The sequence below is a fragment of the Equus asinus genome, chromosome 4 (genome assembly GCF_041296235.1).
Source record: "Equus asinus isolate D_3611 breed Donkey chromosome 4, EquAss-T2T_v2, whole genome shotgun sequence".
Taxonomy (NCBI): domain Eukaryota; kingdom Metazoa; phylum Chordata; class Mammalia; order Perissodactyla; family Equidae; genus Equus; species Equus asinus.
Genome location: NC_091793.1, coordinates 57676839 through 57701257, shown reverse-complemented (window position 1 = coordinate 57701257; position 24419 = coordinate 57676839). Strand labels below are relative to the sequence as shown.

Below are 24419 nucleotides of genomic sequence, written 5' to 3'. Positions count from 1 at the left end.
GCTGGAGATCTGCTTCTGGTATGGTCACTCATATGGCTGTTGGCAGGAAGCAACAGTTTTTTGCAACATGGCCTCTCTACTGGGCTGCCTGAGTGTCCTCAAGATATGGTAGCTGGCTTCCATCAGTGGTCTGAAAGAGTCCAGGGAAGAATCCACAATGCCTTTTATAACCTAGCCTCAGAAATGACATACCGTCACTCCTGACGTGTTCTGTTGGTCTCACAGCTGTGGGGACCTGGAATTGGCCACCCCAAGATATGTCACTTTGGCATCAGGATTATTTGAGGCTGATTGCTTTTGATAAACTGGGACAGGGAAGGAGGCTCTGAGGAATGGAACTTGCCCTTCCTTAGGACACATTTACATTTGTAAGGTAAATCTCTATCTGTAAAAGCTGCCTCCCTCTCTGTACCAGGAAGAAGAAAGGAGATGACCTTCTCTCTAAAAACTCTTAATCAATACCAAAGGCAATGACTTAAAATCTGCATTTTATTGTGCTAGTCTGGTAACCTCCTGTAACTGACTTCCCTCCCCCTCCCAACTTTGGCATTCCTTAAGGATTAAGCATCTTTCCTTAGGCTAGGAACCGATTGCTGCTGCACTCACCTCTGACCGCCCAGCTCCAGACATAGACTTGCCTCCTGCTACGCCCACCAAGATAGCAGACCATTACCTGCTGTGTCCATCAAGCACTGTGCCAACAGGGCAATCTTGTGACTATTGTGGGAGGGACATTTCAATCACATGTGAAACACCCTGTTTGGGGCTATATAACCACTCTGTGCACCCCACTTCTTCGGTGCCCTTTCTTCCTTCGGGAAGAAAGGCCCCGGGCCATGGTTCCTCATAAAGCTTTGTTTAATTTTCTCTTGCTATTCTGTCTCATGTGAATTTAATTCGTTCTCCAGCTAGACGAACCCCCATTTGGGGAGAGGAAATGTCCTCCTCCCCTACAGTTTTGGCGTAGTCGGCAGGTTGAAATTTCCCTGGCTGGACACTGCTTGCTCCTGGACTGCTGTGGCCAAGAGATCCCGGACCCCTGACGAGAGCCGGCAAGAGGTAAGAGTTCTTACCACGTCAGTCTCCCGGATCTCTGCCGGCGGAGTCCAATGGAAGCAAGAGTGGTGAGTATTTTGCTCTTCTAAATTTAGATTAGCAGGAGAAAATGTTGGTGAGGCTAGCTTCTCAGATTTAGCGACTCTAGGATTTGAGTAGTCACTGGTTGTAGATCCTTTTCCTCCCAGAGATAGACTTTTCCTTGTCTCTTTTGTTTGTCATAAGACACAGGCATCTCTATAAGCCTGTTGTCTGGGCTTTTTGTCTTGTTCTATGTCTTGAGAGCTTGGCTTTGTGACCTCTCTGGTCTCCGCCATCAGAGGATGCATGTACCGGCATGCATCTTGGCGGCCAGTCGAGTAGACTGGGGTTCTGGGACACTCTCTTTGTCCGGCTGTTTCAGCTCTCGGGGGAGTTTGTCATAAGAGGTCCCAATTGCTTTCATAAGGGGCCTTTGTCGTCTCAACCTTTGTTGCTTGCCTTTACTTTCTTAGGCTATTTTTGGGAGTGAATTTTCTGGATCTCTTTTGGGGACGCCTCTTTGTCCTTGGTTAAGCTTTGGTTGAGTCGCTGTTAAGATCCTACTCGTCAATTCGGCCAGACGATGGATCATTTAAATTCGGAAAACTTCTAAATTGGGGAAAAAAATTGTGAGAGCTCTCATCATAATTTTAATTGGTATCTATGAAAAAAAGCCAAATTAAAAAAGAAACGCAAGAAAATGGTAACTAGGTTTAAACCCTGACTCAGGTTATAATTGAATTGCTGAAATATAAAGGTCTAAGTGTTGATAAGATTATAAAGGTTGGAATTCTTGAGCTGATTTTCTTTTTATAAAGAGGTTATATCAACTTTGCCTGAGTATGTTTCAAAATGTCTGACTGGGAATGCTTCCTTATGCAATGTTATAAGACTAAGACCTGTTAAGTCCTGGCCCCATGCTGCAGCTCTTCACTGCCCATAGGCCCTGTCCCCACACAGCCCAACCCTGATACACTGTGGGAGGGAACTGCACATGGGCATGACACCAGGAGGCAGAGTTCACTGGGGGCTGTCTTGGAGGTTGGCTGCCACATACATTTAACTTGTGTTTGATTTTATTTCTTCAAGCATCTCCCCAACTGCTCTGCCAGGATTGGTGCCAATGCATTATCTGTAGAACTGATCTTGTGAAGGAAGCGGTAGCATGGTGTAGCAGAACACGTGGCAGAATGTATAGGCTTTGGAGCTAGCAGAGCTAGGTTTGAATTCCTGCTCCACTTACAAGCTCTTTGGCCATGAGCACAGACGTAGTCTCTCTGAGTCTCAGTGCTCTCATCTTAGAATGGGCACAATATCTACCTTGTATGGTTGGGAGGATTAGCAATGATTACAGGGCCCAGATGCCGATGCGCACAAGCTAGTGTTGACTCTCTGATAATGTGATTATTATCATCAAGCGTTAAGTAGCTGGTGGTTCCTCGATTCCATATAATCATTTATTAAGCTCATTTAAAATGAATAAAGGACCTTATGGAGTGAATGAATTAAGGAATTTCAGGCTCCATGGTAGGCTGGGTTGTAGGAGTTTTTCAAAAAATGTGTGTGTGTGTGTGTGTACTTTTCACTTTTTAGTTTCATGTAACTCATGCACACAGCTTGCTTCTTCAATCTGAAAAATTGAGCCTCTGCAAGGCCTTCTGAGGCCAGCGACTCTCAGCTAAGGTCTGAGAGTCCAGGATGCGGCTGGCATATGTTGGCTTGAGCCCTGAATGGCTGATGGTGGTAGAAATGTTCACCACAGGTGGGCCTCTCACCTGGCACATTCAGGTGGTTTTAGCTTCCTTTAGTGAAATTCCTGCTGTGTACTGCACATGGTGCTAAACACATCACTTACGTCTCTCATTTAACATCACAATGAGGCTTGAAGATTGGTGCCATCATTGTGTTCATTTTGAAGATGAGGAAATTGAGGTTCAGAGATATATTAAGAAACTTACTAAAGGTGACACAGCTGATCATGTCACCTGCATAAATACTAGTTATTGCCACTTTAATTTCTCCCAAATGGAGCAGTAAATCAAAGAGTAGAATGAAAGCAAATATTTGTAGTCCTAGGGTTACTTCCTAGATGACCAGAGTAGATTCTGAAGAAGGTCACTCTCAGGGGTTTCAGGAGTGCCTCTCTTACAGAATCTAAATGTCTTCCTTTGCTCAAGAAGCCATATCTTTTCTTTTTCTTTTTCTTTTTTTTCTTTGGAAGTGGCTGCAGCACTTCCACTTTACATAGGTGGTGTCATACACAAGCTGAAAATAACAATGACAAAACTAAGTGACGTGGCATTTTTAAAAGTCATTATTGTCTTTATAGAATTCTCAGCATATTTGAAATGCACAATTCTTGTAAGCATTTAATACACTTAAGACTTTGTGGAGCCAGGACTCCAAGTAACCCTGTCTGACTTCTAGGGTACAATGTGTCTCCCTGGCTGCTTGGACATCTACCTGTTGCTGGCACAGCAGAGCCAGGCCGTGTCCTAACCCTGCACAGTGGTTTTGTGCTCTTCTCCTCCTGCCTGAAGCCTGACCCTTGTGGGATGTATGGTAGATGGAAATAAACATAGCTAGGCTAAGACTTGAAAAACAGTTGCCTGGGATTTGTCTCTCTCTGGCTTTTTTCTAGTTGCTTGCCTATTTATTTCTTGATTTTTTGATTTACAAAATTGCATCCTTTGTGGTTCAGTTGCTCTGAGTGTACATGGCTAAACAGAGACTCTAAAACAAAACAGCCCCACATGGGAACTGACATATTAAAAAAATGCAATCACCCGCCCAGCAGGCACGTTCAGTTTGGGTGAGCTTGTGAATATTCTACTCAGCTCCATCGGGGCAGACAGAGAGAGAGAAAGAGAGAGAGAGAGAAACTGGAAGAGAGAGAGAGAGAGGAAGAGAGAGAGGAAGAGAGGAAGAGAGAGAGAATTTGCTTATTCAATACGAATTGGCGATGATTCTAACCTCTCTCCTCATCAAAGCAGAGAAGGGCATTGTTTGCCACTCTGTGTTCCCCTACTCACAGCCCCAAATACCACATGATGTCAAAATGAAGCCCTCTGGGACTGGGATTCAGTAATGTGCTGTGCATTTTAAGGTGTGGAAGAGATGCATAATTATGGAATGGATGTGCCTTGAAATAAACATATTGGGCTTCCAAGCCAGCATCTCTCTTCTCAGCAGGTCTACTCAGTTACTTCTTTCTCTAGATGACTCAGCAGGAGTCAGCCATAGGTTTGCAAAGGGAAGGAAAGAGATGGAGGAGCAGAGACAAACAAGGATGAGCTGCAGACCTTGAGTAGAACCCTTGGCAGACATTGGGTAGAGGTGTCTGCCGCTCTGCCTCCCACCTCCCAGTGCCCAGGACTGTGCACACTGGGCTTCCTCTCCTCACAGGGGGCGGTGACGATTTAGCTTTGAGTTTGAGCCAGAGGCTTCCTGATACTGAGTTTTTCCGAGAAGGCTTTTGCAATTATTGCAGCTTGCAGAAAAATAACTGGGGTGGCTCCACCTCTCCACTTTTTGAGAAATTTCAGTTGACCTTAGCATTTCTCATTTCATGTGAGAAGAGGCATGATTTATGGATCCTGCTTGCTTTCAGAATGTAGCTTAAAGGAATTCATTGCTAACAGGAGTCGTGAGTGCCACATTACCTATTTTTAGATAGGCGAATCTTAATTGGAAACACAACAAATAGAAGGTGGAGGAAGAATGAAAGGGAAAATTTAATGCTTTCTTGACAGGGGAAAAAAATTAACTGAGAGGTTGCAAGTTTTTATCCTTCGTGACATTTTCCTCATCAGTTCCATTGGCGGATGGTCCCCTTGATGAATTGTGGCCTCTATTGTGATATGGGACCAAGCTTTAATTTTTTTCCTTCTGTGCCTTTTTGAGAAGAGGCCCCTTAGAAGGCAAATGTGCTTTCTCCCTGACTGAGCTAATTTTATCCCATTCCATTATCCTCCATCGATTTCCTTTCCCAGGTTTTGAATGGAACTGAGATATATGGGGCTGTTTGGGTACTTTGTGACTCCTGCATAAACACCAGTTGTAGATGCTTTAATTTCTCTGAAATGGAGCGGTAAATTGAAAAGTGGAACAAAACCAAATATTTGTAGTACTGGGGTCATTTCCCAGATGACTAGAATAGTTTCTGAGGAAGGTCACATTAGAGGTTTCAAGAATGCCTCTCCTGCAGAACCTAAATATCTTCCTCTGCCCAAGAGGCCACCCCTGTTTTTGTTTTTAAATCTGGATAGCAACTTCCGTTTGACATGGGGGATATCGTACACAAGTTGAAAACAAGAGCAACAGAATTAAATGACTTAGATTTTTAAAAAGTTATTCTGCTCTTTACAGAATTCTCAGCTTATTTGAAGTGTACAGTTTTTGTAAAGTATTTAAAAGAATGCCAAGTGTTACTCTCTACGTGAAGTTCAGCTCAGTGGGTGAAAGGAAGGGAGCCTGAGAGTTTCAAAGAAAGACAAAAGGGAAAATTGACTCGGAAAAGTTTTCTCCTTTTCATCTTCTGGGCTTGGTGGACCGTTTAGCTGTTCGTGAATGCCTCAGGAGGGCTGCTCCCACGGCTGTGGACGACGTAAACACAGGATGGCCCAGTAGCACTTACTGACAAGGACAGAAGCTGCACCAAATTCTAACATCTTTCATGGGAAATGAAGTATGAGTACTTTTACTTTAAAATGATTTCCATGAACATGAAGGATTAAAATGATTTCCACAAGTCCTGTCTGAGGCGAATGGGTTTATACAGAAGAGTGCCATTTTGTAATCTCTAGATCTATTCTTTTTTTTTTTTAAGATTGGCACCTGAGCTAAAATCTGTTGTCAGTCTTTTTCTCCTCCTCAATTCTCCCCCGCCCCCCAGTACATAGTTCTATATTCTAGTTGTGGGTCCTTCTGTTTGTGCTATATGGGATGCCGCCTCAGCATGGCCTGATGAGCAGTGCCATGTCTGTACCCAGGATCTGAACTGGGGGAACCCTGGGCTGCCAAAGCGGAGTGCATGAACTTAACCGCTCGGCCACGGGGCGGGCCCTATCTCCAGACCTAGTCTTGACCCTGAAGGGAAGTGATGAAATTTTATTCATTTCTGTAGACGTGGAGGAAGGGAACCAACTCTATTAAGTACTGTCAGGTAGTAGGCATTGGCCCAGGTGCTTTACAGATGACGTCTCATTTGACCCTGTCAGTGTTGTACAGTTCCCTTCTTTCCCTCAGTTTCAAATGCGGAAACAGAGGCCATGCAGGATACGTAGTAGGTACTCAGTACCTTGCACTGAGGTGTACTGGTTAAGAGTGAGGTCTCTGAAGCTGGCCTTCCTGAATTGGAGTCCTCACTATGCCACTTATAGCTGTTTGACCTTGAACAGATTCCCAAGTCTGTAAGCCTGTTTACTCAACCATAAAATGAGGATGGTAGGAGTCATTTATTCCCCTGTAAAGTGAGAATTATATGACACCATCCATGTCATGTGCTGTTATGTTATTATGATTGCTACAGTGGGATGGATGGATGAATGAAGGGATCCTGTGGTCGAGGTCATGACTCCACTACTGAAATAGGTCGTTAGCAACATTTGGTCCCTGTTGGTCAAGATGCAAGATGTGTGCGACTGAATTTGGAGCTTTTGGAGACCCCAGCCTGAGTCTCTTCATCCCTGTGGCCTGAGATGGTTGGCTGCCATGGGATGTAGCTCTTTGCTAGGTTGTGTCCTCTGAGTCACCATCCTGGTGAGTGCTGAGCATGCACACATCAACAGTTGTCAGACCCACTGTTGTTGCTGTTGATGTTTAATTTCATAGTAGTTTTGGCAGAAGAAAATCACTCCTCTAGAATGTGAAGAGGACTTTCTTCAAGGTGAGAAAATGGGAGGAAGCCCTATCCTGGGATCACAGGACAAGTGAAAACACATAATTTCCAGGAGTTAAATCTTCCCTCTCCTGAGGCTGCCTAGGTGCAGTCGTTGATTTTCATTACATCTCTTACAAAGGCAGCACCAACATTAACAACGTGAACAAACAAACTAACATTTTTGTTTTCTACCATCTGAAAGTTCCTTAGGCCCCATAGACTCATTTATGAAAATTCATGTGTGAAAAACTCATTTGTAAAAGCTCATAAAATATGTGATCACCGGTGCTCTCACCTGAGCGGCCTGGGGACCAGCTGAGAATGGGCCTGAGCCTTACGGATGAGTTACAGATAGCCCCACTCTGTGGAGCGGCATCGAGCCTCAGGCTGCCCAGTCCACCACCCACGAGCCCTCACCGGCCACTTCATGTCTGACGGCTTGAATGGGTGGAGGCCTCGGTGTAACTCAGCAGTTGTTAAGTCCCTGTACTGAGTTGTACATTTCCTTTCAGGAAAATAGCATTCAATCATCGTGCTCTGTGGCTTTGCAAATATCTTTGAAAGTTCATTCACTAGGATATCCAGTCAAGGAAACATCTCTGTGTTGAGTTAAGTTTGGCTTTTACATCCCTCTGGGTTTATATGTGCTGCTTTCTTTCCTGGTGAAAATTTTGGCTACAAGTGTGATGGGTGACAATGCTTAGGAAACCTGAGCTGAGAAAAGTAGGAAAAAGAAACCCTTCCACGTGAAGTAGGGATAATAGGAAACCAGTGGGACAAGTATGTATCTGCCAGACTTTCTGGTACTCAACTATAATTTTTCTGAACCTTTAGATTTGTGGCTTGTTTCACGCTGACTGGTTGATTTACTTATTCAATACACATTACGTATGGAAACCTATCTGCTCCAGGCTCCCCTCTGGGTGGCATAAGGTAGATGAGAAAGCATCGGGCCGCGCCCTGGGGGAGGGCACTTTGTAATGAGGAGAGAGTTAGCAGAGTCATAGCTGTGGATATTTACTTCTTGTTTTTATTTCCCTGGGTATTACTGATAGTATATTATCACAAAGTTATTGAGTGTCCTTTATGAGCTGAATTCTGAAGTGTAATTTTATCAAATTGGAGAGCCTTAGACTTTTCTCATAGACTCTTGGAAATCAGTAGAAAAAGTGGCATTTGCTTTCTGGTTAAACTTTAATGGAATTCATACACTTTTCTTAGGATGTTTTTTTCCTGGCTTGTAGTAACATTTTTCCAACCTCAGAGGCATACGCATCTTCCTGTGTGGCTTTGCTCTGGAGACACCTGGCTACAGGTGACACTAACCAGCATAGAGCTAGGTGACGGCATGGTCACTGGTTATGGTGAGAGTCACCAGTACTGACTGGAATTTTGGCACACTGGTGTGTCACCTCAGTTGTGAGAAGTGTAACAAATGCTTGGTAACAATAGTAAATTTTGTGAATGATGAATGCTTCTCTTTTTTTAAATTTAATTTAATTTTTTATCTTTCTGTGAGGAAGATTGGCCCTGAGCTAACATCTGTTGTCAACTACCTCTTTTTCAGATCCTAGGGTTTTTAAAAAATTTTGATGGCTTTCAATGTCTTCACTTCTTTTTTCTGTGTTTTTTAAAAACTGGCACCTGAGCTAACGTCTGTTGCCAGTCTTCTTTTTTTTTTCTTCTTCTCCCCAAAGCCCCTCAGTACACAGTTGTATGTTCTAGTTGTGAGTGCCTCTGGTTGTGCTACGTGGGACGCTGCCTCAGCGTGGCCTGACGAGCGGTGCCATGTCTTGCCCAGGATCCGAACCCGGGAAACCCTGGGCCGCTGAAGCGAGGCGCGCGAACTTAATCACTCGGCCCAGGGGACCAGCCCCAAATGCTTCTTTTTTAAAAAATTACATTAGATCGAAATCAAGGTTATTCTTATAATAATGTTAGAATAATGTCAATTTTACTCTTCCATATTCTTGTATGCTTTCTTGGATGGGAAGGAAAGAGGATGAATTGCAGATAGCTCCCTGGAAATTATGCAGAATTCAGGGTGTGCTCACTGAGGAGTGCAGGATGTACTCTCATAAGTCAGGAAGGAACGAAGACAGGGACCTCCTGCCTTCATGTTCCCATAATCTTTCTGGAAGGTCCTGTCCAAATCCTTAGAGGAGCTGCTAATTGCTAATGAGTTGCAAAGTTGGTGAATTTTCACATTTCACCTCTTCTCATTTCCTTTCTGTAGCCCCCAGGTGGAAGTGTCAATCCAGAGAGAAACGCCTAAGGTGGGGAGAGAGAGAAGAGATGAGGCAGAGATGTGAGGGACAGTCTGTTCCAGGTAGATGAACAGCTCTTGAATAAGTAAGGCATCTCCTACCCTAAGGAACATGTAATGAAATAAAGTAGAAAATGAGTTCCTTTCTGTTTTTATCAGATTCGTCCATCCCCCTCACCAGTTCTCTGTTTACCTTCTGTTCTGTTTGGTCCTTGCCACTGAGGAAATCCAGCTGTTCTCAAAAAACACAATCTGCATGGTGTTTCAGTCAGTCTTGCCATCTTGGTGTAAATACCACAATTGCAGCCTGTCAGATCTTCCTCCACTGAGTGAGTGAACTGCTCCCCAGCACTGGAGTACCTCTGAAGATAACACAAGTAGGGAAACTGCATCTGGTACTAGGAATTCCACCAGCAAGGACGCTAGGAGGCATCCAGGACACACCACCATAATTAGATATTTTCCAATCCCCCAAGTTTAAAAACATATATATAAGAAAAATAGCTTGCTGTTAGACGTGCTGGAGGAGAAGATAGAATAGTTAAATAAAACAAAAGCATTGTTGCTTATTCATCTGGGTATAGAAAGAACTCCCACAGTTTCAGCCTCAGTGGGGTACGTGTCCTTGGGTTTCAGTGTCAAATATGTGTTTGTTAAACAGCTTTGCTCTAAGGAGCTCAGGACTTCCTTAGAATAACCAAGTCTGTACCTGCCTCCAATTTGGTTTGTCTGTGCACTTTCAACTCCTCATTGTAGGGACAAAGCAGGTTTTTCAGAATCACGCCCCTGATTCTAGGAAGAGTGGTATTTAACCTTACAGGCAGAAAGATGCCTCCCACAGCCGTCAGTATTTCCAAAGAAGGTTCTTAGTGTTCTCCAAGTAACTTATTGTACCATGGAGTTTGTCCTGTCATCCAGCGTAAATCCCCATGGTGACCATCTTAGTCCTTTTCCCGGTACTGTCTTCCCAGGCGCTGGCCCCCATCATGTTCATAAAGCCTCAGTTTGCTATTCTTTGGCCAGAGGGCAAAATCTACAGTGAATGGAAACGACTGAAAGTCACGTCTGTTTCTCTCCAGTGAATTAGGAATCTGTGAATAACAATTTTGGTGGTTGTTGAGAATTCCAGAATCCCAACTAATTCCATATAAATGGAGGAGATTCCCTATAGATCTAATTATAATATTTGCATGTAATTAGTTTGTGGAGGAGTCCCATCTTGTTAGGGTTTATCCCAACAGAAATGTCTTTATTTTCCCCACTCTCCACTTTCAACTGTGTCATGTGGAACTCTACTTTCCTGCTGGGAAGCAGCTTCCTTAGCAACATCTAATCTCCTGTCCGTTTTCATTATTAGTACAGTCTCATTTGGCTATTTAAGGCCTAGTCCTGTTCATTGAAAGAAAGATTAATCTCAAACTTGATTCAAAGTGTATCTTCCCTCCCCTTCAGTAGTTTGGAGGTGAGTGTGTGTGTGTGTGTGCGCGCACGCATGGGGAGCTCTGGTTCTGTGTGCCTTTCCTTCCCTCTTCTAGAACCTAGTTCCTCTGGAGGTAGGGGCTGAGAGGAGGGAGGGAGGTGGCTAAGGGCTTTTTATAGGATTGTTAGAATGCCAGCGGTGGGCAGGCCTCAGGCCACACTTACCCTGGTTCAGATGGATTCTTTCTGAGGGGGTGGTCTCTGTAGAGTGTTATGTGTAGTTTTCTTGGGGCAGGACCATTCCCTCCATCTCCACCCCTACAGATATGCACCCCGCATCCCCTTGGCCTTGGCACCCCCACCTCCTTCTCTGGGTTGGGCACACTATGGCTTGGGCACCCCTCACAGACCTGCCCTTCCTTGCTTCTTCACCAGGGTAACGGGAACCACTGGAGCATTCTTCTGCATCCTGAGACCCAAGCAAAACTAGACAGGGTGAGGCTTCCCCGTCTTTCTCTCAGGGACACCACATTGGGTCCTCTGGAAATCTATAGATCACTGGACATCAGGCTCCACGTTCATGGGAACCTCAAATTTCAGAGGGCACATATCAAGGGTCCCCTCTTCTCCCTCATAGTGTGCCGTACTCCTAGGCTTCCAGACACTCCCCCAGGGACTGTCTTTCTGCTGCTCGACTCTGGTGGCCACACCAGGGAGGGCCTGTGGTACTGCTGCTCAGCACGGGTCCAACTGGGAAAAAGCAGCCAGGCCCCACTTCTCATGGGCATCCACAGTCCTTCCAGATGATTCTCATGGCACAGCCTCCCCTCCTCACTCAGGGAAGGGGAAAAAACCTGCCCTTCCCCTCAAACACTGGCCTCCTCACAATGCTGTGCATCTTGTTCCCTGTTAGACCAGTGGGTGAGGTGGAGGTGGAAGGCGTGTGGTAGAGAGGACTTTATTGATGGTAGGGCCATTTCTGCTGCCTGGTAACATGCCCTGCAAGGAGAGGACTGGCTCCAGCTGTTGGGGTCTTTTTCTAGAATGTGGAGTACTTAAGAGACTTTAGTTTGGACCAGAACAGAGTTTTAGGATGCTGAACTATGACAACATTACATAGACATTATAACATGTCCTCCTAGAGAGATGCATAACACATGGGTGTATATCCTAGGATACCCTTCTGTCATCTTTCTGAGGTACAGTTCACAAAAGAACATTAATCTGTAATAAATACAAAGAAGTGCAGCACATTCTGCTTCTTCCCACGACTACTGTTTTTATTTTTCCGAATATCAAATTTCACAGTTTTAAAAAAATAGATGGGTGCCCCTGCATGCCTGGTGCCCCCAGCACGACCTCCAGTCTTCTCGAGATGGTTAAAGAACTGAGTAGCTCCGCGAGTACTCTGTGTGATCCACGCCTGCACGCTGGTCTCGTGGCTGCCTGTGACTGCATATGAGAGCTGCTATGTATAAACGCACACACCTGGAAGTCTTATTTTAGTTTGGTATATGGAAAGTTGATGTCTGGAATAAGTTTTATTTCATTGGTTATCCTAATCAGTTAAGACTACAGCCAGTCTTGAGCCAGACTAACTGGGTTTTAAGCCTGGCTCCACGATTTTAGGCAAAGAGCTTCATCTTTCTGAGCCTCAGTTCCTCATCTGTGAAATGGGGATAATAACAGTGTCTGTCTCATGGAGTTGTTGTGAGAATCAAATAGGTTATTGCGTGTAAGAACACTTCACCTTAAAAAAGCGTGTGGCGCAGAGTAAGCTCTCAAAGATGAACTGTTATCCTATACCTGTATTAATTACAGAGAAAAATGGGAAATTTCTTATTTTCTTTGTATTTTGGATATTTTTAATAGAAATTAAATGGATAAAACTAGGCTTTACTTTGTGATGAACTTGATTTTTGAACATTTAACTTCAAGAGTTCCCTGGGGCCAGGGGCTGGAGGGGCGAGAAGCTCCTGATGCAACCGTAGTCAGACCCACTGAGCTCAGGGTGGTGCGCGCACCAGACCGTGGCCGAATGAGCCGGCTGGCTAGTTACCCAGGAAGCAGCAGCAGAAACATATAGAATCTACACGACCATACGTATTCCTCAGATGGCGATGCTGGAAATTCACTCAGTGACAGATGTGTATTACTCTTTCTTCCTACCCTAGCTTACACTTTTTTTCCTTCTGCTGCTTCCTATTGGCCATATTCAGCTCCCCTTTGAAATGCTGCAGGTTAGTATCAAATGGAAAAGTCTGGCCTCAAAATTCGTTCACTGCCCTCTCAGTATTTCATTGACAGTTTCAGCTTCGTTGCTGTCCTCCCCCCGATGGTGCACAGCCCTGATTAGCTTTGTTCACTTACCTGACACACATTGATTTCTTTGAGTTTTCTGGAACTGGGATGACAGCATTTGTATATTTATTCCCTTACATCCTTCCTATTTTTATCTTTCCATTTCAAACTTTCATTCTAGATTCATCACAGATGCTTAGCAGGTCTTGAAATTCTTAGTAAATGTTTGCCAGGTTGTAATTTTTTATTTGTTATCCACAGCCAAATTTAAGTCACGCTAATCCCATTCTAACTGGGTTTGGATGAGCCTAGCCTCGGCGCTCAGAGAGAGCGAGGGCTCATTTCTGCTCCTGCTTGTATGTGTGTTGTTCCCACATCCCTCAAGTGCTGCAGCTCATGTTTTGTTAAATAGAAATAATTTGGGGCAGTGGGACCACATTTGGACCTGAACTTCAGACAGGAAGCTTTTTGATAGGAACACCCGCAGGCTGGGGGCGCTGGGTCTGTTTGCTGCCCTACCCCGCGTTGTCCTCCTTCCGTTTCTCGCTGCCCTGGGGGTGCTCCCGCATGACCCGCTTGTTGAAGGTGCTCCGCAGCCGCAGCAGCCCGGGGCGGCGCTCGCTGCCTGTGGAGATGGCTGGAGCAGAACTCCTAGTTTTCTGTGTATATATTTGGAACATCATACGTTGCGTGTGTATATTTGTTGACTGAATCTCTGACGAGTGGCCAGGGTGGGTGGGGGGCAGTGCTGCAGGTGGATGCTGAGTGTGTCCTGAGAGGTTTTCTCAAACCCTAATTTCACGTTCAAAATAGGTATTTTAATCAGAGGCTAAATTCAGATTTTGGTCCCTCAAGCAGTAGTTTGCACAGCACAGGTCCATCTTCCTCTTTGTCTCCTTGCTCCGGGTTGCACCAGGAGCTACGTTCCTTGCCCATGGCTGCTGGCTGCTGTTAGAGCAGCATTTCTTCCTCCCCTTTCTGTCTGGGAACCTGCAGATCATACCTGGCCAGCAAGGCTCAGCTTAAGTTTCAGCTTCTCCAGGAAGCTTTCCCTGACCACCCAGTCCAGCAGCACCTGTCAATGTGCTCGTCAGGTGCCAGCACACTACTGCCCGTGGGCCAAATCCGGCCCACTGCCTGTTTTCATAGAGGAAGTTTTGTGAGAGCACAGAGAGGTTCCCTTGTTTACACATTGTCCGTGGCTGCCTTCAAGATACAATGGCAGAACTGAACAGTTGCGACAAACCATGTGGCGCACAAGCCTGAAATATTTACTTTTCTGGCCCTTTACAGAAAAAAGGGCTGACTCCTCTCCTAGCCTGAGAGACCTTGATGTGTGTGCGTCTTGGCATGGTGTGTAACAAGTGCTTGTACTTTGCAGTCTGCAAAACTCTCACTTTTAAAATTAGCATAGTCTTTTGTATTTCCCAGATATTATTCTCACTAAACAAATAATCTCAAAATTACACTTAGAGATTGGGGTGAGTTCCCAACAAGGGACAAAGAGAACCCAGAGGCAATTTTATTTTTAAGAGATTATATCCGTTTATTACTGTTGTTAGGTGATTGCAGAAAAGGTCCAAGCATAGCTTTGTACCCAAACCAGTTCTTTCCAACCCAGAACTCTTACTTGTTACTGATCTCAGTGAAAGAACATAAATCTTGTCAAATTTCCATGAGGATGTGTGAAGGTATAACTTGATCAAATCATTTATATGGAAGTCCAAATACACACACACACACAGTTAGAAGGTTGGAATTTACTTTAACAATGATACTTAATGGGGTCCTTTTAGACACTCAGATGTCCCACTTTATAAGAATCTGACTTGCGACAGGTGTGGACACTTAACCCAGTGACCCAGAGGTAGATTCATTCTCTTGTCTTCTCTCCCTCCTAGTGGTCAGCCCATTCCCCGGGTGGAGTACACAGAGGAAGAAACGAAAACGTGGGGCGTTGTGTTCCGGGAGCTCTCCAGACTCTATCCCACCCACGCTTGCCAGGAGTATCTGAAAAACTTCCCTCTGCTGACCAAATACTGCGGCTACAGGGAGGACAACGTGCCTCAGCTGGAAGACGTCTCCATGTTTCTGAAAGGTGAGGCCTCACGCAGCCTGCCTTTCCCCCATCAACATCCTCGTTTGCCTTCCAAGGACACACAATGCAGCAACACCCTTTTTTCCAGAAAAAGGGGGGTGATGACGCTATAGTAGTGAACAAGACAAAGCACAGGGTCACCTCGAGTTCATGTTCTCTGTGTGGTCACTCTCCTCACTGGCCCTCCTGGGACAGCAGTTGGGAAAACTTAGGGCTCCTGTGGGAGGAGAAGGCCAAGTCTCCTGGTGGCCCCACTTCCTCCTCTGCTCCTCACTGTGGTCGAGTCCCAGTTTCTCTGCTTGGTGCTCTCTCTTCCTCTGTTTCGAGCTGGACAGTTCTAAAAGCGGAAGCCGGCTGTCTGCCACCCTTCCTGGAACTGGCGTTCTCCCGGCTGTCTGTCTCTGCCGGTGCTGCTGTGTTCCCCAGCCTCTAAGGACTCCTCCTCTGAATCCCTGCCCCACCCCCCGTACTTAGTTAGTCTTTGTGTGAGTTTCCTATGACTGCTGTAACACATTACCACAAATGTAGCGACTTAAAATGACACGAGTGTGTTATCTTACGCTGGTGATCAGGAGTCTAAAATCAAGGTCTTGGCAGGGCTGTGTTCCTTCTGGAGGCTTGTTTCTCGCCTTTTGCAGCTTCCAGAGTCTACCTGCATTCCTTGACTCATGCCCCTTCCATACATCACTCCAGCCTCTTGTCACATCTCCTTCTCTGACTCGAACCCTCCTGCCTCCCTCTTTTAAGGGCCCTTGTGGTTATATCAGCCCCAAAAGAATAATCCAAGATCACCTCCCTTTCTCAAGACCCTTAATTAATCACATCTGCCAAGTCCATGTTGCCACATAAGGGACACATTTAAGGTTCAGGTGGACATCTCGTGAGGGCCATTATTCAGCTTACCACAGTCTGCAAGTGTTGCTGCTTCTAACTTTGTGACCCTCGTGAACCTGTCCTTTTCTTCCCATCCTGCTGCCACCACTCACACTGAGGTCCCACCGTTTAACAACCTTGACGTCTGTGTCTCCTCCCGTCTACTGTCCTGCCCACTGTTCCCACATGAAGCTTCCTAAAGCACCACAGCCTTCCTGGATCTCTGCTCAGAAGCTATCAGTGGCTCCCCTTTGTTTTTACTGAGGTTGACAAACTTTTTTTCCTGTAAAAGGCCAGATAGTAAATATTTTAGGCTTTCTGGCCAAGTGGCAAAATTGAGGCAATTATGTAGGTACTTATATAGACATTTAGATGTGACCATTAAAAAACGTAAAAACTATTCTTAGCTCATGGTGGTGTACAAAAACAGGTGGCAATCTGAGTTTGAACCACAGGCTGTAGTTTGCTGCCGTCTGGTTCATCCGCTGAAGCTCTGGACTTCAGCGTCAGTTCAAAGCCCTGCCCGGCCTGCCGAGCCTCCTGCCCGGCCGAGCTGCACAGACCCTCTTGCTCTGTGGCTCCCACACGAGGCTCTGCCCCGTGCTTGAAAGTCCTCCCTTCTCCCCCCACCCAAATTCTGTCTCCTCTTCGAGACTCAGAGCAAGTCCTGCCTCCTCTGAATCCTGTGTGTAGCAGCAGCCGTCATGACCTCTCCATGCTCTGCTTTCATTCCGGATCATGTGCGTCTCAGGAGAGCTGGCATGGTGTGACAGCTTGTATCCCAAGAACCACACCTAGCACACTGGGAGGGCCTCCCATGTGGACATTTGTTATTGAGGGAAAGAGATGGAGAACCACGAATCAGTATCATTTAGCGCCTAACTGCAAAAGGCCTCATGTCGATGCTGAACTAGTTAAGTTGTCCCTGATGGCCCCGTGTCTGGCACATCCTCTGTGCCTCCCGTGGAGCTGTGTGCATACTATATATTTACCAGGGGCTTGATTGCTCATATATTGGGATTGCTTTTTGCCTTATTGTTTCTCAAACCCCAGTAATTAGAATACTGACTCTGTATTTTTGTCATATCTGTCTTTCAACTTAATATTTTTACGAAAGGTTGTATGTATGGTATAGCATGATTCTGGATCCAGAATGCCTGGGACTGAGTTCCCACTCTACCAGTTCCTACCTGTGTGACCTTAGAGGATGTACCTTAACTTCTCTGTTCCTCAGTTTCTTCCCTGCAAATGGAGATAATAATTTTATCTGCCTCACAAATATCTGCCCTTATTATTGCTTGACACACATTAAGCATAGCTGAGTCTTAGTTATCATTACTATTATTATTGTTGTTGTTGTTGTTTTTCACAACCCTTGGTGAACCAGATACGGGGAAGCTCATCTTGCATCATTCATTGACACAGAACAAGCACAATGTAAATGTTTGTGTTTTTATTTCTTTTAACTGACTTACCTTTAAAATACCTAATTTATTTAAAAAGGAAACTTTTTAGGCAATGATATCCACAAATTCAAAGTTCTTTACATGATAGTTACGTATTTTATTTATTATTATTTTTTGTGAGGAAGATTGTCCCTGAGCTAACATCTGTGCCAATCTTCCTCTGTTTTGTATGTGGGTCCCTCCACAGCCTGGCTGGTGTGTGGAGCAGGTCCGCACCCAGGATCTGAACTCGTGAAGTCAGGCTGCTGAAGTGGAGTGTGCAGAACTTTAACCACTCGGCCACAGGGCTGGGCCCAATAGTTATATATATTTAAAAAAATTCATATAAAAATAAAATACAAAACTATTAAAATAAAGAATGTTCCTCTGTGTACCACCCTTCATGTCCCACATGTGGGAAATACTGGCTTAATTGACATAAAATAAAACAGAAGAAAATACACCTATCTTTATGATATTCAGTGGGGAAAAATCCAAAGTGAAAGCTTTTGGTGGAATGAACATAACACTGCTGAGATGATGGGTCTGAGGAGGCCTGAGAACGGGGTTATTTCCATGTAGATACCAGAACTCCCAGGACAGGCTTGTTTTATAAGTGGAATCAGTTCTTGCCTTTCAAACCCATTCTAACGGTCTTGAGGGACTCTCCTAGTCAGCTGAGGCTTTCCGCATGGGCGCTGTTACAGGGCAGGTGTCAGAGATAAGAGGAGCCATCCCCTTGTGAATTTTCTGGGCCTTCACAAGAAGGAAGCATTAGGTAGTCCTTAAGCTGAGAGTACGGATGCCCACAGCCTGCCTGAGTTAGCAGTGTAGGGAGAGTTCACAGATTTTACTGTAGTCTGCTTACTGTGTCTCCTCTTTCCATAGACAAATAGGGCATGTACAGTTTTAGTGTACTTGTTCAAATTGCAGTAATTAATATGAAGGTTTTCATAATATCACAGAAAACAGCACTACAGAATGAAGGAGTTAGGTGTATTGACAATAGAAAACTGTAGTGTGAACTGATTCCAGGATGCTAGTGAATTAGCTGTGTGTTAACTGAACGCATATGGCAGAATGGATCCCTACCTAGGTGTGCCACTTAAAAAGACACCAGGTATTATGTTGCAAGCATCACTTTAGATTGTAATCTTCTCCTGTGTATTTGAGCTTTTTGATTCTCATTTGGCTTCTGAATTTAAATTCTTAAATTTTCTTTTCACCTTTCTGTCCATTTTAGTGTATGTCATGTTCCCCTGGAAACCCTACGAGTGTATTTTAGTAATCAGAAGTTTGTAAACATGCTAGCTGTGAACAGTATATGTCATTCAATCATCAAGAGTGTTAGGACCTTGATCACTTTGTTTCTAGAACATCCTTATAAATAACAGGACGCCCTGCTTGGGCCCTCAAGTCTCACAGGGTTAATATTTAGCTGGCTCTTTCTGTTGCCCCTGTAGAAAGGTCTGGCTTCGCAGTGAGGCCTGTGGCTGGGTACCTGAGCCCACGAGACTTCCTGGCAGGACTGGCCTACAGAGTGTTCCACTGCACTCAGTACGTGCGGCACAGCTCGGACCCCCTCTACACCCCGGAACCGTGAGTACCCCTACTGGAAGCCCAGGCGGGACGAGCACCCACACTGTCAAGTGGTCAGTGCTCACTTTGTGTGAAAGTGGCTCTGGCCCTCTTTTACCTCCATAGCAATTTTGTCTTTCTGGCCAGTGAGAGCCCCAGCACTCACCTAAGGAAGCCAGGGCCCAATGAAAGATCAGATCCCCAGCTGGGAATGTGGGGTCTCTAATATCCTTGCTCCAGCTGGTCTCTAACTTTATCCCAACACTGAACCCTCTGCTTTGGCCAGACTGTTGATAATATTACTCCCTAACTAATGTGTAACTTTTATAAAGCCATGATCCATATGGACCATTAGGACAATGTTGCATTTAAAGAAGCTGGGCTCACACCAAAATTCTAATAAAACGGGTAACCCTACAAGCCGGGCACGCAGCTGCTCATTCAGTCCCCACAGCAGCCCTGTGGCGCAGGCACGGTTGCCATGTCTGTGTTTACTGATGAGGACACGCAGGTGCAGGGTTAAAGTGCACGTCGGCGCACAGGCGGGGCACATGGGCCCCTGCACAGGCGGCTTCTCTCGTGTTGAGGAGCTTCACGTGCACACAGTGCGGTGACTCTGTGATTGCTCCCTTCTTCTTTAGTCTCTTTCATCACCTCAGACTCAGACTCTGTGCTGTGCTCTCCCTACTGTCTTGTTTCTTGAACACTCCTCCAGTCCTGCCCACTACCTCTAGATTATGTGGGGTTTGTGATTCTTCTTGGCTCTGTCAGCTCTCCTTGAAAGAATTCGTCTTTGGGACTTTTATATTCTCTCTCCTGGACAATAGGTGGGCCGAGGTGAGGGACAGAAGATTGGGTGGAGAGCAGTGGGTAAGCTGTGAACAAGCATGTGTGGCTAATTCGGCTTGATCACACACGGGATTGTACAGTCTCCTAGTGTGGGACACTCTGGCCCCTGGTCCTGAACTCACTGAATTTTCCACTGCCTTCAAGACAGATGCCACTTCTCTCTTCTCTGGGAAACATTCTCTTGCCATCTTGTGCACAATCACTCCTTCCTCAGAAAATCTGCCACTTACTCTTCTTATTGTCCATCTGTTACATGTATTTAATCATGTGAACTTTTAACATTTTAAACTTGGGGCTTACATCTTCGCTGAAATTGTAATCTACTTGAGAGCAGTGCCCTGAATACTTCTTTGTATGCTTTTTTTGTGTGTGCGTGTGGTGAGGCAGGTTGGTTCTGAGCTAGCATCCATGACAGTCTTCCTCTATTTTGTATGTGGGATGCCACCACAGCATGGCTTGAGCGGTGTGCAGGTCCGCACCCAGGATCCAAACCCACAAACCCCGGGCCACCGAGGTGGAGTGAGCAAACTTAAGCACTATACCACCTGCCCAGCGCCTGTATGCTTAAAAAAAAAAAGAATCGATATTTATTGGGAGACTACTATTTGCTTGAATTGTTTGGGAACAAGACAAGGCCCCTGCCCTCCTGGATGCGTGGGAGACAAGGGTCAGCACACAAACAGATGGTTGGGGAATGTGGGATCAGGTACAAGTGCTGGGACGTGCTGCAAGTGCTGTGAAGACAGAGCAGACCGAGGCAGTGAAGAGTGACGGATGCCGCTCTTCTGGGATGAGTCATCAGAGCAGCCTCTGCTCTGGAGGAGCAGAACCAAGAGGAGAAGAGACCCTGAAGTTGGGAGCTGTCACTGGGTCTCTGCCCTTTTGGCTCTGTTCAAATGAGTGCCTACCCCTAATCCTACCCTTATTTGTTACCCACTGTTTTTCAGGCCACTGGGGTTATCATTTTGCTTATGATGCTGTTTTACTAGAATACTCTTGTGGCTGATGGGCTGCCATGCTCTTCACTGGGGGAGCAGAGGTTCCGCAGTCAAGTAGCTGACTGTGGAGTGAGCCCAGGTCAGAGCTGCTGTGGGGGCCCCTCCTCCTCCTCCCAGGCAGGCAGGAGGCCCACAGACCAGGGAGGGGGCAGGGCCTCAGGCCCACTGCATGGTTTTTAGCTCCTTTCAGCTTCCCTGAAAGTGTTTTCAGGGTAAACATGGTTACTTATAGGGCTCAAGACATTTGGAAAAGAAATGCTACTGAGAGTGGAGTAAGCGCTCAAAGGAGCATTGTCAGAGTTAGAAAGGCAATCTCTAAATCTAGCCCAGAGGGTTTACAAACAGCAGGCACTTTGTTAGTTCCCTTTGAATAACTGGCCCTCCTGAGACCTGGGCTGGCGTGCCAATAGGTATGCAGAGAGAGGGCAAAGAAATGAGATTGTAGCCACAGAGGTCTATAAAATTTGGGGATAATGTGTTACATTTTTACCAAAGTACTTTCAGCCAATTCATTCAGCAAACATTTGCGTGCAATGCTAGCAGGGAGGTGCAGTGGAGTCAAAGATAAATAAAACATAGCAGCTGTTTTTTAAAGCAGCTCGCATTCTGGCAGGAGAGAGAGAGAAACATAAATAATTGTGAAAGACTGTGGCTAGGGTTATAACGGGGTGTGTACAAAGTGTTAGCGGAGGGCAGAGGGCAGTCCTGAAAGGCTTTCCAGAGAAGGTGTAAACTGACTGCAAGTCTAGGAGGGCATACAGGAATTCCTTTTTTGGACAAGGTGGGGTGTGGAGGGAAGGGAATGCTTTCAAGACAAGGAAGTGACAAGTGCAAGGTTGTGAGGCATGCAGGGGGCACAAAGGAGCAAGGCTTGTGGCACCAGAGTGGCCAGAGCACAGGGTAAATGTTAGGGAGGAAATATTTTTTCAGTTTGTGATGTAAATGGTCATTTGTCAAATCAGGATATTTGGGCTTAATTCTCTAGGCAATAGAGAGCTATCCAAGTTTCTTAAACATGGTCAGATAAATTGTATTTGAGAAAGATGATGGGGTGGGGGCTGGAGAAGTGTGGAGAAGGAAACAGCTGGAAAACCAGCCTGGGAGCTCACATTCCAGTGCAGGAATGTAGTTTATAAGGCGTTAAACTAGAAAAGGTCCATGGGATAGGACAAGAGGGCACCTATGTGAAAAACATCACCAAGGTGGGATTAACAATATTTGGCAACTCTAATGGGGGTGAGGAGGTTGGGGGGGGGGGGGCGTCCCTAAGGTAATGCTAAGGTTTTTAGATTGGGAAGCTGAATGGGTAGTTTTTTCTAATAATAACGGAGAATATTGGAGGAGGATCTGGCTTGGAGGGAAGAGGGAAGGAAAGAGGGAGAGAAGAGGAGGGCTTGGGTTTGCGGCATGTTGTCTTTTAGGTGCCCATGGGTGGGCCCTCCAGGTGGAGAAGGCCCTGGAAGCTGGAAACAAGGGTTGGGAGTTCAGAAGTGAATTTAAAGGTCCCGCTGTAGACCTGAGTGTTTTCTTCTTCCCTGACACCTATGACCACACAGACATGAGGAGACTGCCAGAGGGTGGGAACTTGCAATTCACTAACTTGGGATTGTTTCTGCAGGCTCTTTTTTTTTTTTTTTTTTCGGTGAGGAAGATTCGCCCTGAGCTAACATCTATGCCAGTCTTCCTCCATTTTATGTGGGATGCCACCACGGCATGGCTTGATGAGTGGTGCTGGGTCTGTGCCCTGGATCTGAACCTGTGAGCCCCGGGCTGCTGAAGCAGAGTGTGCAAACTTCACCACTGACCCATCAGGTCAGCCCCAAGCAGGCTCTTCTTTTTGAGTGGGTTTTATATTATAAAACATTTGATTTTTAAATTACTATTATTTTATGAATAGGTGATGCCTGTACATGATTTCGAATTCAAAGTTTATGAAAGGGTACACTGTGAACAGTGACTTCCTTTCCCTCGTCTGCTCCCTGACAGCCACTTCTTCCCCAGAGGTGACCACTGATACCAGTTTCCATTGCATCCTTCCAGAAATACATTATGCAGACAAAATTCTCTGTAAAGATCCTTTAATCCTCAAGTATTGCAAAATCCTAAGTGATGCACACTCAGTGAGCCAAGGAGTTGAAAGAAAGATCTCTTGGACTCTCAAGGTCTCATAGTACTGCTCTTTTATTCAGAGAATAGCTTGGAGTAGCATGGGGACAGGACCCATGGGCAGTGAAGAGCTGCAAACATGGGTTGAGGGCAGGGCTAAATTTATAAGCCATAGGTATGTGAGTTATTTCTTTACAAGACAAAAGAAAGATTATGTAGAAAAGTCATTAAAATGGTATCAGTGCAGGTAGGGTCTGGCTATTGGGTGGTCCTATAACTTTGGGTAAGAATCAGATCAGATCAGGTCAGGACGTCCAATACTTCCCAGAGGATGATATAGATCAGTACGTAGGGCAGGACATCTTGAGCTTTTCTCCCTGGAGCAGCTTTGATCCTTGTCATAAAATCCCCCCTGAACCCATTTGGCCCCCAAATCCTTTGGGGACATGGACGATGGTCAATCTTCTGTAACTACTTCCAGCTGTACAGGATCGTAGAGCTGTCCCTAAATGGGGCCATAGGGGTATAGGCAGGAAGTTAGTGAACTGGAAAGTTATGCCTGTGGAGTCCAAGGCTGACAAAGTATACAGAGAAGGAGATCATTTGATGAGAAGTGGTCCAGGAGCTGAAACTTTGTTTACATGTGAAAGAGAAACAATGAAATAGACAACAAATTATGCTAAGAAATACAAACAATATGATTAACCCAATGAATAAGACTTTGATAGTAGTCCAGAGACCTGGTCCTGACCAGGAGTCCAACTAATCATTTAGGGATAGGGTGGGGTCAGACATGGGTTTAATTTGGTGGCTCATATCAGATAGGAAGCCAGAGATATTTTCATGGTAGTCAGGAATATAGACACAATGTTCGGTTTTTATAATGGCACAAGTGCCTCCCTTTGCTGCTGTCAAGACATCCAGTGCCATTCAGTTTTGGAGGACTGCCTTACACATTTGGAATACTTCTAAATCAAGCAGTGAAAGGCTATGTTATGTATTGTTTAATGCCTTCGTGGTAAATTTGTTTAGGGCTTCCATGTGCAAGATCATACTTTCGATCCCTAAATGGGGAAGGAAAATTGAGGCAAGGTGATCACACCACTGGAAGGCAGAAGGGGTCCAGCATTGTCATAGGTTGGGTAGGTTAGCAGTAAGAGATGTAGTAAATGTAGTTCTACCCTGCATCCAGATGACGCCTAGAGTGCATCGTCCAATCCATCCAGGTGGCAGCCAAGGCCATAAGTTGGAGCCACATAACCACTGAGTGCCATTAGGGGCTAACCAATGTATACTGGGCCGTCTATCCCAGTCAGTCCCAAACCAATCAGTATTTCTTAAGGCTATTGTATGAGAACACTTATAATGGAGAATTTGTCCCATAGGTCAGGTGCTATTAGGCCACGTATCACAAGTGTGATTGGTTTGTTCCCAACATAGAGTGGCCTTTTGACTGAGTTGACCACTAGTAGGAGTGAGCCAAATACATTCATCCCAAATTTGATATAGTCCATCCTGTGTGTGTGTA

General features: G+C 45.5%; 1 protein-coding gene across 1 annotated transcript in view; it reads left to right on the top strand.

Moving 5' to 3' along the window:
- The window catches only part of TPH2 (tryptophan hydroxylase 2), a 117829-nt gene that overhangs the window by 16017 nt on the left and 77393 nt on the right, over positions 1-24419 (top strand). Inside the window, exons 6-7 of the mRNA XM_014833271.3 lie at positions 14846-15042; positions 18824-18959. Coding sequence (XP_014688757.1) covers positions 14846-15042; positions 18824-18959 — 333 coding nt within the window. The remainder of the gene's footprint in view (positions 1-14845; positions 15043-18823; positions 18960-24419) is intronic.